General features: G+C 45.7%; 1 protein-coding gene across 3 annotated transcripts in view; it reads right to left on the bottom strand.

The window, feature by feature from the left end:
- Positions 1-17509, bottom strand: part of LOC1276936 (uncharacterized) — a 72088-nt gene that overhangs the window by 13312 nt on the left and 41267 nt on the right. For all 3 annotated transcript variants that reach the window (XM_061643556.1, XM_061643557.1, XM_061643555.1), the window contains exons 3-6: positions 14802-14996; positions 13368-14437; positions 13131-13263; positions 9314-9541 (exon numbers count right to left, since the gene is read on the bottom strand). In XM_061643556.1, the coding sequence (XP_061499540.1) occupies positions 9314-9541; positions 13131-13263; positions 13368-14437; positions 14802-14996 (1626 nt within the window). The remainder of the gene's footprint in view (positions 1-9313; positions 9542-13130; positions 13264-13367; positions 14438-14801; positions 14997-17509) is intronic.

The raw sequence follows: 17509 nt of genomic DNA, 5'->3' as shown, positions 1-17509 counted from the left end.
AAATAGAGCCCGGTGTACCGAGAGCGTGGCAAGATGATTGCAGATGCAAACAGATGGAAGGGATAGGAAGGAGAAAAGGAAGGAGAGCGAACAAAAAACCTACACGCCGCAATTTGTAAGCGGTATATGCTCATTTTCCTGCGCATAAGATGCGTGCCAATAGTGCAATATAGTTGCGGGACCGCTGGGAACAGCAGCGCTAGAAGATGCTGACCGGTGAAGAAAACGCTCTCGATACGAGGATACAATTGCAATTACTGTTATTATCTGCCCCGGGTGGTGATGATGGTGGTTGCATTTCGCTGATGACGGTGACCCGCAGGGTTTGGAATAGATCCGGGCTGTCCGGACACCCTTGCGAGACTGAGACACTGGCCGAGGAAAGTGCGCGAACGGAACTTTGGAGATGCTGTTTTTATAGCATACTTTGTACACACATACACACACACACACCCACAGAACAAGTCTCGTTTAAATCTGTGCACGTGCAGGATGCAGTTTGCAATCATCGGGTTGTGCCGATAACCTTTCCATGATGACGTGGTGGCAACCATCTAAGGTAATGTCTCTCCACAGGTTTTGAAGCATTAAGATCGTCAAGCTTGACTAATCTCTTGTTAGTCTACCAGGATAGCACCGTTTTACAATGTTTCGACCACCGAATTGATGAAGGGGTTGTCATTGAAATGTAAAATTAAGTATTTCAACAAGCGAATAATTACCGCGAGGTGGCATGACTGTCTAAATCAAATGCAAAGCGATGGGTTGCCGAGATCGATAATTATGCTGCCATTAATGTAATGTGCAATAATTTCTAGTGTTGAGGGTAGAAGAAACATTGTATTTGGACCATGATGTCGTGCCATGGCAGTTACTGGTTGCGCCGTACAGAGAACACGCTCAATTTAAGCTAGATTATTGTTAGTTACTAGTTTTGCCAAACGACTGAAACTGTTGCTAATGCGCACGAGAAGGTACTGTTTTACGCCAGTCAAACGGTATGTGATTAAATCCACCAATGCCAAACAGCTGATTTCTTTAGCCATAAAGACCAAAAGTCGATAGAAGTACTGCAATCCTAGTACTTCAAGGCCACTGAGGAGGCTTTAGTCCTCACTCCGCCACTATAGACTAGTACGACGTAGTTGTCTCAGTGGTTTGGATTGATTGTTAGCAGAATTTGAACTAAATCATTCAAAGTTCTTATCAGATGATGTTATACATTCCATAACCTAAAACAACCCCAGAAACGACCGATTTGGTAGCGTTTGACAGTTTTGAATTATTCGACACTTTCTTTTTAAGTTTTCAAATATACAATGTTGTGTGATTAAACGTGGTTTACGTTTAAACTTTTGAAAAGCATAACATACAATGAATATTGTACGTAAACAAGTAATTTACGTAATTAAAATGCTTTATTTGGTATCATTTTGTACTGCAATACGTGTAAACAGGATATTTATTTAATTACAACTCATGAAATTCGGTTGATCACAAGAAAGTTTTTAATAACACTACAATTTTCTTGTTATTTAATTTCACATACGCTCTTTAATTTGTACACAAGCGCAAAACAGTTGACACCTGCGTAAGAATATAACCCTTAAACAGGTTTCAAGATCAGAAAATATGGAATTCATTACGGAATCTCATGCAAATGTGGTATACAATTACTGACTTTTTTTTCAACACTAAGCTGTTATTATCACCAGTATCTTTGAACAAAGTTAACATCCGAAAGGAAATTAACTTTAATAATGGAGTACCGTATAATTCTGTCTAGCTAAACGTTTATTGAATCCTACGTTACACTAGAATAAAGCACAAATAACGCTCTTATCGGAATACGGCGAACATTCAAAGCAACAGTGGTTTACGTTAATTGCTTCGTCATCTGGTTACGGCGAAACAATGTTACATTGCCCGTAGGATATGCCTCACTCTCTTCGGCCACAATGTCGCTGAGATTGATTGTCGCCAACGTTGAACGGTCTCGGTCGTCCATTGTTGGTATCGTTGTTTGCCAGCGAAACCAACCCAATTACGCTCCATCCTATACAAAGCCCGCTCGTCGATGCGAACGAACGCTTGGGTGTCTTAAAGTTTTCCAGTGCATTCGCTGTTGCTGAGCTTTACAAGCCAAGAAGGGACACGTTGGGCATCGACTTTCGTTGTAACCTCAAAAGTGCAGACGCTTTCAGCCCGTCGGCAGGGGCGAAACACAACAATATCGTCCCGCCGCTATCTTAATCGTGTGCCTCATCTTGACCAGCCACACACCGGTGGCCACCACACCACACAGTTGGCTGACAGGCAAATCGGGAGACAGCACGGGCCACACGGGCAAGCGGACACGTCGAAAATTATGCCTCGTTTCGCGCAGAGTGCGAGAGTGCAACAATTTCGTTGCAAATTTGTAGTACATTTTATTGCCGCCTGCTTGCCACCGCCGCCGGCGAGTGGGTGTAGTTGACCTCGGTCTCGGACGGGAGGAAAGCAAGGAAGGCCCGCGTGCAGCGAGGGGCAAAGGGGCAAACTATAATCGCTCACGTTTTGTCTGGTGGGTCTCTGGGTCTTTGTTTTGTTTTATTTGGAAAGATAATTGAATTCGGATGCAGCCCCGAGCACACGAACGTAGCGCAAGGGAACTCAGGGAGAGTCCCAGCTGCATCTTACCCAGTTTCGCGCACACACACACACACTCGTGTGGCAGCAGCGTGCTTTACATCTCACTTTTTCTTCCACACAAAAAAAAAAATGAAATGCAGCCAGAAAAGGATAATTTCGTAGCAAAGCTCTTCGGTACCAAGCCGCTCATTGCAACGGGTTACTGTAGTTGGTTGCATTTGAACGTCTTTCCCCCGTTCATCCGCTTTCCCCTACACACCATCCTACCAGTTACCATCCGGAAACGGTGAATCTGACCATCTTTACGGTACTATACGGGAGGCAGAAGGCAAACCGAATGCAAAAGGGAAAAGGGAAAATGAAACAAAAAGGAGAAAAAGCTACAGCTAAAAGAGCAAGGCTGTCGGGGTTATGGCAGCCACACAACGCGAAGGTCACCCGAAGATGCACTTTGCTGTACCGGGGCTGTTGTGGGAACGCGTACGGCTGGGCGGGAACGGCGGGACAGGGATCCCGGTTTGCAATTAAAACCCCACAGCAGAACGATCCATCATTGTAGTGCTCCTTCCCTCCCTGGAGACCTTTCTGAAAGCCGGACTGTGGGTCGGGTTTTAGGAAAGCCTTTTTGCGCCTTTCCGCACTGCATACCCAAGCACACCCAACGTCCGCCCGTCCGAATGCACTTTTACACCGTAACGAAGCAAAACGAGAAAGAAACGAGCAGCAGCAGCAGCAGCGGCTACGGGAGGCTAAGCAACGAAAGGCAGTGGGCAGTGAGAGAAAAAGCCGAACCGAAACTGAAAAGGGGGAGAGCAAAAAAAAAACCAACAACATGCAAACCGTCTAGACTTCTTAATGATTTCGTTGTTGTTATATAATTTTTGTTATTACACAAAACTCCCGGCTATCGAAAACAATTTGTTTCCGAGGCCCCAAAGCTGCATCGCATGACTGCACCGGGCGGAGGGGGGGGGGGGGAAGAGGAACTTGCACTTTGCAGTTTACCTTTGGCTACCGAACTTCGCTTCGCCGGAGCTTTTCCATTGCGCCTTCCGGGCTCGTGTGCAGCACGTGTGGGAAGCGAGTGCAGAATTCGCATTCGATCCGACGCACCGCAAAGGGCATGGAGTGGAATCTTGCAGTTTGAAAACCCCCTCCAGTGCTCCTTCTCCCCTCTACATCGGTTGTAATCGTTGGGTCCGGTGCACCGCAAGCGGAAGAATCTTGCACGTTCACGGATGAGCGATGCAGCGACACGGAGATGCACTTCAGCTGTGGCTGGAACAGTTCGGGCAGGAACAGGGGAGCAATCGAAGACAGGGCTTCGAAGGGCGACATAGCTTTTGATGTAACAATTAAATGTGTAGCTTTTATCATTCGGCGCCGTCTGCGTGCTTGCCATAAGCGATTAGGAAGGGGCTAGGGATTGGAGGTAGGACATTGAGGGCCAGGGGCCGGATTGAACTACGGCTACGGCTCGGCGGCGCGCTTAAGCAGAGTGCCGTGCCGGAGGGGCTGTAATTGGAAGCAGCTTGCGCGCCAGATCATGAATAAATTCACATCATGTTCCGTGTACTAATGAAAATGGACGGACACACATCTGCCGACTGACCGTCGAGATAAGGGATTTAGCCGTGCTGCAGGTTGGATTGCATCATGATGCGCACGGGGGAGGGGGGGGGGGGCATGTGTAGAAATCATTCCGATCCGGGGTGTAATTATGGTTTTATTCGTACGTACGTAGCGCCGTAGCGTATCTTCTTAGCCGTTACGCGCTTAGTAGCGTTGTTAAATTGCTGTGCAATGAATCAAAATGAAGCCTAAGCACTTTTGTATAAAGATACTGTTTCTATATAGACTATGAATCAATCAACTGTGTATATTTAATGTTTTTTTTAGTATTCTATTTCAATGGTGATTGGGTTTAATAGTTTGATTTTCACCATGACGCATGACCGATTTACATGCCCTTGTTTCCATGATGCTATATTTAAAAAAACTCTGGTAATTTTGTCTACTTTTTGTCAAGTTCTCATTATATCATTCGAGAACTTCAAATGATTGCAATATTGCATTGGCTTTTAATTTATTATTTAAGAAACCTCAAAGAAGATTTTAAATAAAGCTCAACAAACGAGGCATTTGACGACTCATAGCATCAGAGATTCATGGACATAATTTAAGCTATAATCGTTCAAAATACAGGGGAAGTTGAAAAGAATACTTGAAACGAAATATCGCAATATTGAGGTTTCTTTCCTATCTAGAGAGAGAAATTCATATAGTAATATCACACAAGTTGTGGGACTATTAACATCTAGGTTACTTAATACCAAATGGAATGTTCTTTAAGAACGAAATTAAATTTGAAAAGTATTTGATACGTTAACTGCAAAATCATTTGAAATGGAAAATATCACCCAAAACAAACAGGCCCTCAACGTCCAAAATGGAATGAGAAAGATGCATTACCAGTTCCCCTTTTCGGGCGCTAATTCTATCCCTTGGCAGTGCAGTTGCCAATGAACCAATATTAGAATCCCCTCATCAGTTACGGATCGATGAAAGTGCAGGGGGGGGGGGGGGGGGGGTGCTCGCGGGCTAGCCTCCGCATGCACGTGGTTATCCGTGGTCTGCCGGTGCCGACAGCGGCACCGATCGACCCAATTCTGTCCGTCTAAGTTTACGTCAATTGCGGCAGTGCATGGGAAAAAAAACAACGGGAGGAGGAAAATAAACGGGCAGTATCACGAACGCCGCCGCGCTCGATGCAGCTCGATACCAGCGATCAAAGTTTGATTGCATTTTGAAACGCAATCGGGCCTAATTGATAGCTCGGAAGCCCGCCAGTGGGAGGGTAGGAGCGAGATTGGTTTACTTGCTGCAGGGTGGTGCATTCTTTTTTTTTGTTGTTGTTGTTGCATCCGCTCGTTGCAATGCCGTAAACACCTCAGCAGCAGCAAACGAGGAAGACGGGGATGCGAGCGTTTGGTGAGAAAAAATGGCAAGATCAAATTTCAGACAGCGTTCGGTTGAAGTTGGCTAGAACCAACAGCATCTATAACGTACCGGCTGGCACTAGAAGTGAGTGCGTTTCCCTTGATTCTGCCATACGAATGCCCCATATGGCTGTGACCATTCATGTGTGCAGTTGGCCGGCAAGATATGTTAGGTTATTTTGTTGCCCAGGCGAAATGCGCCAGGCTAACTGCCTGCCTCGGTGTTGCACGATTTCACATAAATAAGTCGACGTTTGCCGTGAAGAAAGTAAAAAGCAAAGGAAGGTCCCAAAATACACATATCTGAGCTTGCACAAAATACACCTTCCGGTTTCTGGCTGTAAAGGTCGAACAATATAGGGAGAAAAACTATCCTGCAAACAAAAACACAAAACAAAACTACAAGCACACTTCCAAGCTACTGGAAAGAAAGCGTGTCGGAAAGCGTGCGAACGTAATTAACTCCCCTTTTCCACTGGGGCAAAGCGCAGCAGGCGATCAACGCGCGATCGGCGATGCATTCACCGACCTGAATTGGGGTTGCAGTTTTGTGTTTTGTTTGTGGCGATTTAATCTGGTAGTTGCTTTCCTGCTGCTTTATCTTTCCTATTGGTGGAGCACTAAAGATTGGTGGGTTTGCACAGAGCCCTGGTGGTTTCAAATTTATTGAGGAAATGGCCTCATTTTATGCTTTTTTTTTGGAGGAAGCGTAGTTTAATGCTTTTCCAACGGTCAAAAGATGTTTTAGTAACCAAGAACAAATAAGTTACATTTTTAAGTAGAGCGGAAATGTGTAGCTCTCTTTCACTCGCTGTTGTTCCAATTTTTAGTGCACATGGGAACAACCATTGCGTAAGGTAGGTCATGTATTTGAGTGTGAATTCGGTTTGTACTGTAGAAAATGCATTTACGAATTAGATTTATCGCAAAATAGCGCCGTTTTTTTATTTAATGTCTCAATTTCAATGCTGATACCTTACAACCCTACATCGTACGTACGCACAGCTCACATGCTACCGCTTGCAACGCTCTCAAAGACAAATAAAACGGTTTCACCAGTAGCAGTAAACAACCCAATTACACAACTCTTAACATACACAACAAAAAAAAGGAAAAGAAAACCACGCATTACATTAATAGTCCTTGCGCTTTGGTACGGCCTCTCGACGCCTCTTTCTGCTCACGACCAAAGAAGCGGTCGACGGGTTGACAGGCGTTCCGTTTTTTTTATTTTTTTTATTTTATTTCCATTTTTTGTTGCTGCTGCTGCTGTTCCCGCTGCACCGCTGCAGTGCGGCAGGGCAGGGCAGGCGAACTTATTAATGCGTTGCACTTGACGGTGCGTACGGCAACCGTACGCCAATATCCGAGGGTGCATCCGAAGGCGTATGTAAGTGAGTCACCGATAAAAGTGAGCAGCACCCCATGGATACACACACACACGCGCGCGCACGCGTGCACACACATTCACCGACAGAATCGGAATTGGACAAGCGGGTCAACTCGCTAGCGGTGGCGGGTTGCGTGCGTTTTTCATCTTCGTCCTTACCAGTCGGTGCAGCACACCTTCCTTCGCTTCACCGTACAAAAGCAGCCACACAAAAAAAAACCCCGCGCCGGTACGCCGGCAGCGATGCACGCGATGCACTCCGCGTCCTCCTTTCCCCCTCATTCCACCCCGCGATTTCCTCTCAGGGTGTGGGTTGGGGTCGTTGGAGTAATTTAAAATCTTGTTTTGACACTTTGCGCTTTGCGTGCGCTGCCCATTAAGAAAGAAGTGTTTGCCTTTAAGCCGGTTGGCTTTCGGGCGCCTCTCGGGAACGGGGCGACAGTTATGTGTGGTTGATGCGTATGTATGTGTGTGTGTGTTTTCTTATTGCACTTCCTCACTCTCCGTGCTTCGTGCTGCTCGTTTTCTTCAACACTTTTTTGTTGTTGTAGTAATAGTAAGTGTACGGCAGACAGCCAGGACGTGCGCGGGACGCGTGGACACTTTAAATGGGTCGCATCCGTGGCTCGCCGCGCACCTCGGTAGGTGGGACGCGACCGATCGGTCAATCGCGAAACGGTCCCCATCCGGAACGGAGCGTAAACACCGGACCGCGGGTTTATTTATTGGTGACGCCTATTTGGGCGACGCCTATTTGGGGATGGCCGGGGCCGTTGGAGATGAAATTGATGAGCGACATTGGCGCAATGCGTACGTCGTTGTGTGGTTTATTAAGTGGACAGTCTACAGGTGAGCTATACGCGTGTGGGATCATTCTTGTTGGGCGAAAAAATCGAACGCTGAACAGGTGTCAGCGGCTGATTAGTGAAATAGCTTTATCAATAGTGACACTGGTTTGGAAAAGGGCATGTCTGTCTGGTCTAACGAGAGACCTGTGTCGAAATCATTTGACAGGAATTTAGACGTAAAGTTTATTTATAGACTAATTGGATACACCAGTTTGGTTTACTGCAGGAATCCATTTAAGATCAAATGTGACTTCAATTGAGGTATTTGGTTCATTTTGAAGCACAGTTTTTTTTTTCAAATAAATCTAAGACGTTGGACAACTTTTCATCTTGATTTATACCTTACTGAGTTAATTTAAATCACTCTTAACTGGTTAATCTATATATAAGATATAAAGGCAACGAATTTTCCAACTCTGATACAATTTGGTTGCTTCTAGGTGTCGTAGGAAACAGAAGAATCCTTCATTTATTTATAAGAATCGAAGTTATGAATGTAAATGCTCCGACATTAAGAGTCTGGGATAGTAAGGATCCATTAATGCAGTGCAATATTTACTGACTTTTGGTAATCGTTTATTACAGTGTAATGAGGTTCCTATGTGTAATTTAGTGCTTTCACTGGATATATTTGGGTTTGTAGATTTGTCCAGTTTTAATACTTGAGCTAGACAATTAACCAAAAAAGATAACCCAAGACTAGTGGTGTGTTCTCTGGCGCGCAACCTCCAATCCAATCCGACCCCAGCTATTGTTAGTCCGATTCCGAGCGGCTCTGGCCAACTTCGGAAGACGTTGGAGGCTCCTACTTCGGAAGATGTTGGAGACTCCTGCTTTGGATGTCTTAGCACGACTCCGGATGGCTCCTACTCTGGATGATATCGCGCTATTTCGGATTCCTATTCCAAACAGCTCCTGATAATGGTAGACGGACATACCTTCCGGAGTCTGTTCCGAAATTTTTGGAGTCGCATCGGAGTCAACTCCGAGTTTTTGTCAACTTTATCCATCAATTCCCAAGACCATAATAAAGACCCTATATTTGTCGTTAGGATACAAACTTGTCCTTTTTTCAGCTAGGTACAGGTAACTAAGTAAATATTCAGTGCAGAAATATGACACGATCATTTAAAGATTCTCCCACGGGTGTTTGAAGAACGAGAATATTTCAGAACATTTTCAACAAGCTCAAGGTCGTAAACAACATCCGAGTTCTGTTCCAGTTAGACTCGTAACTTGTCTTTAGTTACCCGATTATCGAGTCAGGGTGAGGCTAATAAGAAGTCATTAAATGAGTTAATCTCTGTGTCGCAATCAAGTTCGTTCGTGTTCGTACTTTGTAAAGTTGTTTTACTTGACTGGTCCTGTCTTACGTCTTTTTAATGTGTTCAAGCATTAAAATTTTATATATTCCGTCAAACGGAGCATTTGTGAAGATTACTTACCAACACATCTTCCCCGGTAAGCGACCGGAATGGCCCGACCGTTTAGACAGGCCTGCCGTTTCAGCTCGCAGATACTTGGGTAGGTGATCCCGTCCGTACCGCAGACGACGGATTTAGGTGATCGATCAGCACGACACTCCGCTACGCCGCAGGACACACAGTGCGGGGTGGCGTTCTGGTCTTCGATGCAGCGCTTCCCATCCGGACACTGTACAAACTTACAGGATGCTAAAGAAGGATAGATGGGGAAAAGGGAAGAAAAAACGAACAAAAATCATCTTAGTACACTTATGCAAGCAATTTGCAACGAGAACAGTTTAAACACAGCACGACCTGCACACGACCTGTCTCTTCGCTATGGCACGAGGTGATGCCAACTGTGACGATAAACGCACACACTCACACAGAAACACAGATTCAGATTCAGGTCCCGGGCTGAGTGTGCCAACCCTTTTTGCACACGCACTTTAATACGGCGGCCGGGGCTGGCTGCCCTTCCTACGTCCCTCCCTTGCAACAAATAACACGATGCCACGCGAGTGAAAGATAGCGGTTAAGTATGTGTGTATGGTTCCCACCCCGTATGCCAGCCCCCAGTACCAGCCCATTCACACGCGCGGTTGGAGCCCCTGGTTACCTGTTTCGCTCCTTTTTATTTCGTGTTGATTTAATTTTCTCGCCACCGTTAATCACCTGGCCCGAGGCCACTCTACTACTGGCGGGCGTGTGCCAAAAGTCGTCACGCCACGGCAAACCGTTGATGAGTTGCGACTGCCCGGGCAGCCTCAGGCCTCGGCAAAGGGGCAGTGACAAAAAAGGGTTAAATTGCACACACACACACACACGCGCGCTCGAGCGCTCGTACACAACCAGTGCATTTTGCTGCACCTCATCTCAGTGCCGTGCCGTATGTCATCGGAAATGGTGTGGATGGCAATGACTGCTCATGGGGCGAAAAGTCCTGTTAGTTTTGGTTTGGTGCGTTTTCTTTTTATTTCTCTCTTTCGGTTTCGCTACACCTTGGCACCTTCAATCTTTGGACGATGCTTGTGAAAGGTGGTTCGGTGGTTCAGATGTTTAAGTATGATTATTAACCGTTTATTGGTTTCGGGGGATTTTGGGTAGCTTTTGACTGATTTTCGGTGCAGGTAAGCTGATCTTTTAGCTCGTAATTGACTGAAAACGGTGCGCGACTGATCTTGAGGTGGCACGGCGTTTTTAGCTATTTTTTTTGGGGAAGGGTGAATGTTTCTGGATTTGTAGGAATCGATTAAGATAAGAACCTGCTACGCAGCGTCGGTTTGAAAGAGCTGGGGCACACAGCGAAAGTTGATGTTATATGTCACAAATCATTTAAAACGAATGTAAATGCCAACCAGCTGGTAAAAAGACTTTGCAAAATATGTTAAGCAACATAGATTCTCGGGCATATTATATCTTAACATTTAGAACATAAACGGATACATGTGGGCTTATTCCAAGGTGTATGTATTTATAAAGCTGATTTTTATCGCTGTTGTTTCTGAATGAAGATTTTAAGAGTGTTTTGTGTATTCGTCTAGCCTCCAGAAAGCTTGTTTGAGCAAAAGTTTTCACCCGTCCTGTCAAAAAATGACGTTCAAATTTGGTTATAAAAACATGCTATGGGACCACCTAGACTACATACACTTTGATTCTAGATTCTATCACCTGATCTCTTTAATACACCTTGGGATAAATGTAAACACCACCTTGTATTGCCATCTTTTGGAGCAGGTCCTCGAATCTAATTCTAGTTTTGAGGCTAGTATAATATAGGTTAAAAATCGTAGGCTAGTTTTATGTGTGGTTTTGTATGAAGTGTTGACATAGTTTCAACCATCCAACTGTCAAACTGCTTATAAAAAGCTGACTTTAATTGTGAAGGGCTCCATTATTAAAAAATTATCTGACAAATTGCATTGTTGTTAGGCTAATTTTCATAGTCTGAGCAAAATCAAAAACTTTCTACTACCAGTAGTAGTAACACCATATTAAACATTTTTTCTGTTCAGGGGGGAACAGAAATAATGTTTGATATGGTGTTACTACCTCTGCTAGTAGAAAGCAGAGTGATTAAGGGGAATCAGTATGATTTATTTACCTACTTCAGTTACACTACCAAGAGACCAACAAGATTCCGGTACTGCACTTTACAAATAAACTGCAGCGGTAGAAGCCGTGGTAAACAATTCATCCTAGCAAAATCCAGCAGTGCAGGCTGAACGATCGTTTGCGATCGTTAAACCTACACACGGTGTGCAATTACCACTCATCACCGTGGTGCTGCACTGAAAGCCGCTGATCAGCAGCGCCATGCATCGTAAATATTTCAACTTCTGATACAGCCCAGACCGATGATTACCGTCGCTCCGGTAAGAACAATAATCTTTACCGGGATTCCGCAGCTGATGATCACCATTTCCATCAGCATTTAAGCACTAACTATGAACACACAGCACACAGTGGATTGGTCAATTTCCTTGGCGTGGACAAGCAAACGGATTCGAGCACCGCAAGCACCGCCATATCCTGAGCGATGAGCGCGGTATGCGTATCTTCAAAGCAACGTGGATGTAGCGCACGCCGAGCCGGGGCTACGTTAATCGCGCGTCCTCCGCTGCCAGTGGTAATCGCCAGCCACTCGCCAGGCAGATGAGGGTGAAAATAAATCAGGGTAAAATTTACGACCGCCAGGCTCGTGGCCCCTGGTTCTTCCGCACTGCACGTTCCGCACACACGTTTTGGACAGTGATGGAGCAGAACGGTTTGATCTGGTGGGTTTTCGCGGGTGTTGCGCGAAGTGCTGAAGCGTTCTGTCATCAAAGTGAACGTTCGGCTTTTGATAGGATGCAGATGGGTGGGCGTGAGATGTGTGCAAGGGAGGGAGGATGACCTGTTTGATGTTTCTGCCCTGGGTGCTGCTTCTACTGGCCGGGGCGCAATGATGCGCCAGGCCAGGCGTGCGCACGAGTTTGGCAATGGTAGCGTTGCAGGAAGTCACGTTCATCTTGTCGCTCGCGATCATGCGAGGGAGTTGCTCTAATTAGCTTCGGGGGTATCGCTTTCAACAGTTTATAGCTAACCCGACCATATGTTGTCTCTTGCGTATGCCACACGTCAGTGTTCAGGCCCGCGAAAAAGGTTAGTGATACGTGATCAGCTGCGTGGTTGGTGTAATAATGATCAGAGCAGCTAGTTCAATATGTTAAAAATGGACAAATGATTCAACGGTTTGTCATAAAAAGAACCATCAAATGTAAGCTATATTCAGCTGTTGCTCATTATAGAATGAAGAAATGATGTGACAACGGTAAATAGCATTAGTACAACAACAGTTTTTTTGCAAAAAGGCTACGAGGTAATAGACCCAACAAATGAAAATTGAAGCCAAGAGCTGCATCAAAGACTGTGCTTTGAAGAGACATTTTATTCAATAGTAGACTTCTCCAAACAAAAATTGGATTTTTTGTGGATTAAAGACTACTTAACTACGACCGTAGAACAATTCAGAAATTAGGGAGTTCTATTGATAATTATTTGACGTATAAACATAAACGTTTTAGATTGTTTATAGATGAAGACTACAACTCACAATTTGCTTAGTTACTTTCACGCGGAAACTCCAAACTCTACCTAACTCTTACTTTAAGGTATAGAAGTACTCGACGAGGACTGAAATCTTAAGGTTTTGATCATTTATCTTCTAGAAGTGTACCTAGACTACATCACACATATTTCCAGAAAGTTTTTATCTTTTTGTGGCTTGATTGGATTAATACATGAAGTCGTTACTTACTTTGACAATGTCCTTTGTAGGCTACCATCAGGGATGTGATCTCTTGCCGGCAAGCACGCTTCTTTAGCTGACACTCCGTTTTGTACGTTCGACCGTCTGTGCCACAAACTGGGTTGTAGAAACTAGCCTGATGCTGAGATTGCAAGCAGAACACAGAAATCAGTATCAATGATTAATTTCATTTCACAACAATGATACACAATGTCTGCCAGAGCGGCAAAGCTAAGCAAAACTCACCATAATTTCGTTGCCCCACACATCCTCGATCGGTAGGCCCGGGTGCTTGCGATTGCGTCGCTGCTTGCTGTGATAGTTCTCGATGAAGAAAACGTCATCCAAATAGTTTGGCTCGCGGCGCGGCACCCGCACCGCGGTCGCGTTCTGCTTGCGGCCGACCCGCGGCACCCGCAGCAGCTTTGGCTTCCCGAACGCGACAAACGGTGCCACGGTCGTGGCCTTTCGGTGGGTTTGTTCGCTCGTCGTCTGGTTGCCACCGCGCACCGGCACCGCTGGACTCTTCCGATGGTGGCGTCGCGTTGTGTTGGGTGGGACCGATGTCGCAGCAGCAGCACCGTGTCCTTTTGCTGCCGCACCCTTACTGCCGGTGGGATAATTTAAAGCTAGCCCGTTCTGCTGTAGAACGATCCGTTCGCCACCGGTCCAGCCGCGTCCCGGCGCGGTGCAGCCGGCCGGTGCTGGACCGATGCCCGCCACGGTGCAGTTGCCGGTGGACGGGGTGCCTTTGGACGTGCCGCTACTGCTTCTACTATGCTTACCGCTACTACTGCTGCTGCCTGCACGATTACTACTAGCACTACTACTATGGCTGCTACTACTACTCACTAATGTCACAGATTCCAATAAATTATGCTTCCTAGCTTTAGCATTATCCTTCGCGCCGTGCTTGGCGCTCGCTCTTTGGCTGCCACCGTCGGCTGGCGGCGGTGGTGGTCGGTTCTCACTTAGGCTAGTCTTTTTTACACTCCTGCCGCCCTTCTCCGGGCTTCCCGTGTACCGGAGCTGGCGCGGTCTCGGTTGCCGCCCGGCGTCGGCGAAATACTGTCGGTGGCCGCGCTGGCTTTCGCTCAGGTTGATCACCTTAATGTTTTGCTGGTGAAAGCGCGGCTGCTCCTCCTGCTGCTGGTGCTGCTGCTGGTGCAGCTGATGCAGCCGGTTGTTGCGTCGGGGTGTTTGGGGGCGCCGTTTGTTGCTGCCCCCGCTGCAGCTCGGTGCACAGATGCACTTCGGGCGGTTGCGACGCATCACGCACCGTTTGTTCGGGCCGCATTTTGTCCGATCGCAGGTATCTGAAGGAAATTACACAAAGGAAAAAAAATCTATAATTATTGTCTTTATTCAGCGCTCCTGTCTAACTATATTTGTCTTCTTAAAATGGAAAAATAATACCAAATTGTAGCCGAACTGTTCGTTAAAGTGTTAACAAATCTAAACTTACAGTTGGTAGATTCATTTCCAATCGTAAATGCTGCTTCAATTTATATGTTTAGTTACTGTTAGTTCTTCTGTAATTATAACGACTTTTCCTAATATCGTTAGCTAAACCTCTATCGCTCAATTGCACCATTTACTAAAATTAGCTCCCTTCACCTTCAGCCAACAAAGAGACACTTAACGTCGGCTCGCATTAGTATGCACACCTACTGCACCTACCTAGGCATGATGTGCACTCCATCCCGTCGTTGAACGCGTTGAGGAAGAACAGGCCGACGTCGGGAATGTCCCGTTCGCTGTAGCCCTTCCCACCGCTGGCACCGGCCCCGCAGCAGCTCTCCCGCGTCACGTTGCGTGCGAACAGCTGGCTGCACTTTCCCGACGAGTCGAACCGCCGCAACCAACAGGTGCCCGCTGGGGAAAGAAGAGAAAGGGTAAGAAAAGGCCGCAGTTAGTTTGGTTTGTAGGAAGCAGGGCAAACAGGCGGAGGGCAAACCCTGAAATGCAATCATCAATAACGCGCCACCGCCACCGCGTGTGGTTCAAAGATCGCACCAATGCACAGGTCCGCAACAGGTCCGGCCGACGAGTTTCCCAGCCCGCCGCACACGGTTCACACGGTAACGGCCGGCTGGGTGCTTGATATTGCAAATAGTGAAATCATAAATTCAATATAATAGATGCCGCGATCAATTAGCCGAACATAGCGACGGAAATCGAATGGAATCGATGCACCGCGCACCACCATACACGGTACAGCACGGTGACTGCCAAATGGATCGTGGCACCGGCAGCAGCTTGGCGACGGAGACCACCACCGGTCAACTCTGTGTGAACCGCAGTTCGTGTGGCCGCGGTCAGATGGATGGGAAAAGGGTTGCGGCGCATCGGCGCACGTGTTGCATCTGGCGAGCGGTTTGTCGCGTTACAGGTACGGGGTACGGCGGCTGCCGCTGCTGCGGTCTCTTTGATTGAAACCGAAGGAGCATCCCACCACCCTCCCGTGTCGGCCCGGTTGCACAACCGTGTGCGGCACCCGATACGGGGGTACGGCGAGCTGTTGGTTTGAATTTTGATCAGCAGTTGACAAGCATCCGTATTGATGGGTGGTTTTGCCCGTATTGTGGCTCGAATGCTGCGGGCAATCGGTTTGGGTTTGATAATTTAAGCCATTCGTCATGAGTGTTTGAGATGTTAGCTACACGTGTTTGTACAACTTCAATCTGTGTTCAGTAGATAATATCCATTAATATTGAAAATAACATTATTTCCAATCAGATGTTTTGCCATTGATTTCAAATGTATCTTTTTCTCTTTGAAAAATCAATAAAACTCCTAATTTGAAAGCGAGTTTTGAGCAATCGTGCGTGATTTTTGACAAAAAAACACCTTTTGTAACATTCTTGTAAGAATTTGGGCTCTTTAGCTCTGTTCATTATTGGCAATTAATTACAACAGCTTCGGTAATTATTAGCAGTAAAAATTCACGAAAGAAAAGGAAAACTTTGTCCGAAAACTAATCGCGACGAAACATTGGTGCCGTGACCAGGATAACGACGAATCTGGTTTCTTTAATTTCGAGGTCACATTGATCTTGGTAGATTGCGTAGCGACTAAAGCAATTAAAGTTACGTGCACGCGATTGTCTGTAAAATTAAGAAACCAAATCCTTCGGTATCCTGGTCACGGCACCAATTTTCGATCTTACGATTTCGGATAAGTTGTGCTTGCGCGTTTCACCGGCGGTTGTGGCTTGTTGAGTTGCAAAATTAGAAGAAGGAGATTTATGCTAGAACTACACTTACACCTATAAACTATTTGACAGAGCGGAAAGCTAAAAGCTCAACGAAACGATCTTCGTGTTTCGTAAAACACGATCAGATGACAGAGCGTTCGTGTCTGTATCTCAACAATATAATTTGAATCACTGATTCATTTTCTGTTTCTATTGAAACTATTGAAACTATTGAATCTAAACTAAAGGTTACTGCCGAGATATGATTGTATTTGGGACCGAAAAAATGTCCCAAAGCTAGGCGTAAGTCGTAATAGTCGTATGTCGAATATCTGTGAATATAAAGTTTATAACCGAAGTTTAATAGTCGAAATCTATGATATCGTGTATTTATTTAAAACAATGTTCGGTGATGTATTAATTTTACTCCAACAGCCGTTTACACGTTATAGATATTCAAGATTGGGTAGTTGTGGAATCTTTGGACATGTGTGTGTTACGGTTATCAGCACAAAAAAAAAATACATAATATTTTTTCACAATGACAACTTTTAACTGTCAATATAAAAATCGTCGTATCTGCGAATCGTCATAACTCGAATGGGTCGTATCTCGAGGGACGCCTGTATTGAATATAAATGCTGTAATTTTATATGAAAGCGTGATATGTTGTATCAAAAATGATGAATCATGATTTTGTCTAGAAGTCACGTCTTGCTGTTGGTGAAATTCCTATTTTTAAACAGCATTAATTCATTAATCTATTAATGAATTACACCATAAAAGGCCTTAAAAAGGCAGAAATGAGCTACAAGGGAGAAAAAGAAAAAGTCCAATCCGTTGAAATCATTCCTAAGAGGTAATGTTTTCCCATTCACTGTTCGATATTCATCGCACATCGAAGGACAATGGGGTCCATTGGGGGCCATCGTTAACTTTCGATTCGATAAAAAAGGCGAGCGTGCAGGAAACTGGCTAACCTTTCCACTAATATCTATTGCGACAGTCGGCAACAGTCGGGTAATGGCGGCACAAAACATACTTTTTTCCCCCGTCCCGTATGCACCTGCATATGCCGTGCACGTGACTCCCATTTCCACCGGTTTTGCAATCCGTACGGTTTTCTTTGAGCCCTGTGCTGTGATAGAGCGGCGCCATTCGTGTTGGGAATGGGAAATGAGATGGAAGCAAG

The sequence above is a fragment of the Anopheles gambiae genome, chromosome 2 (assembly GCF_943734735.2).
Source record: "Anopheles gambiae chromosome 2, idAnoGambNW_F1_1, whole genome shotgun sequence".
In the NCBI taxonomy this organism is placed as follows: domain Eukaryota; kingdom Metazoa; phylum Arthropoda; class Insecta; order Diptera; family Culicidae; genus Anopheles; species Anopheles gambiae.
This window is presented reverse-complemented; position numbering and strand designations above follow the sequence as displayed.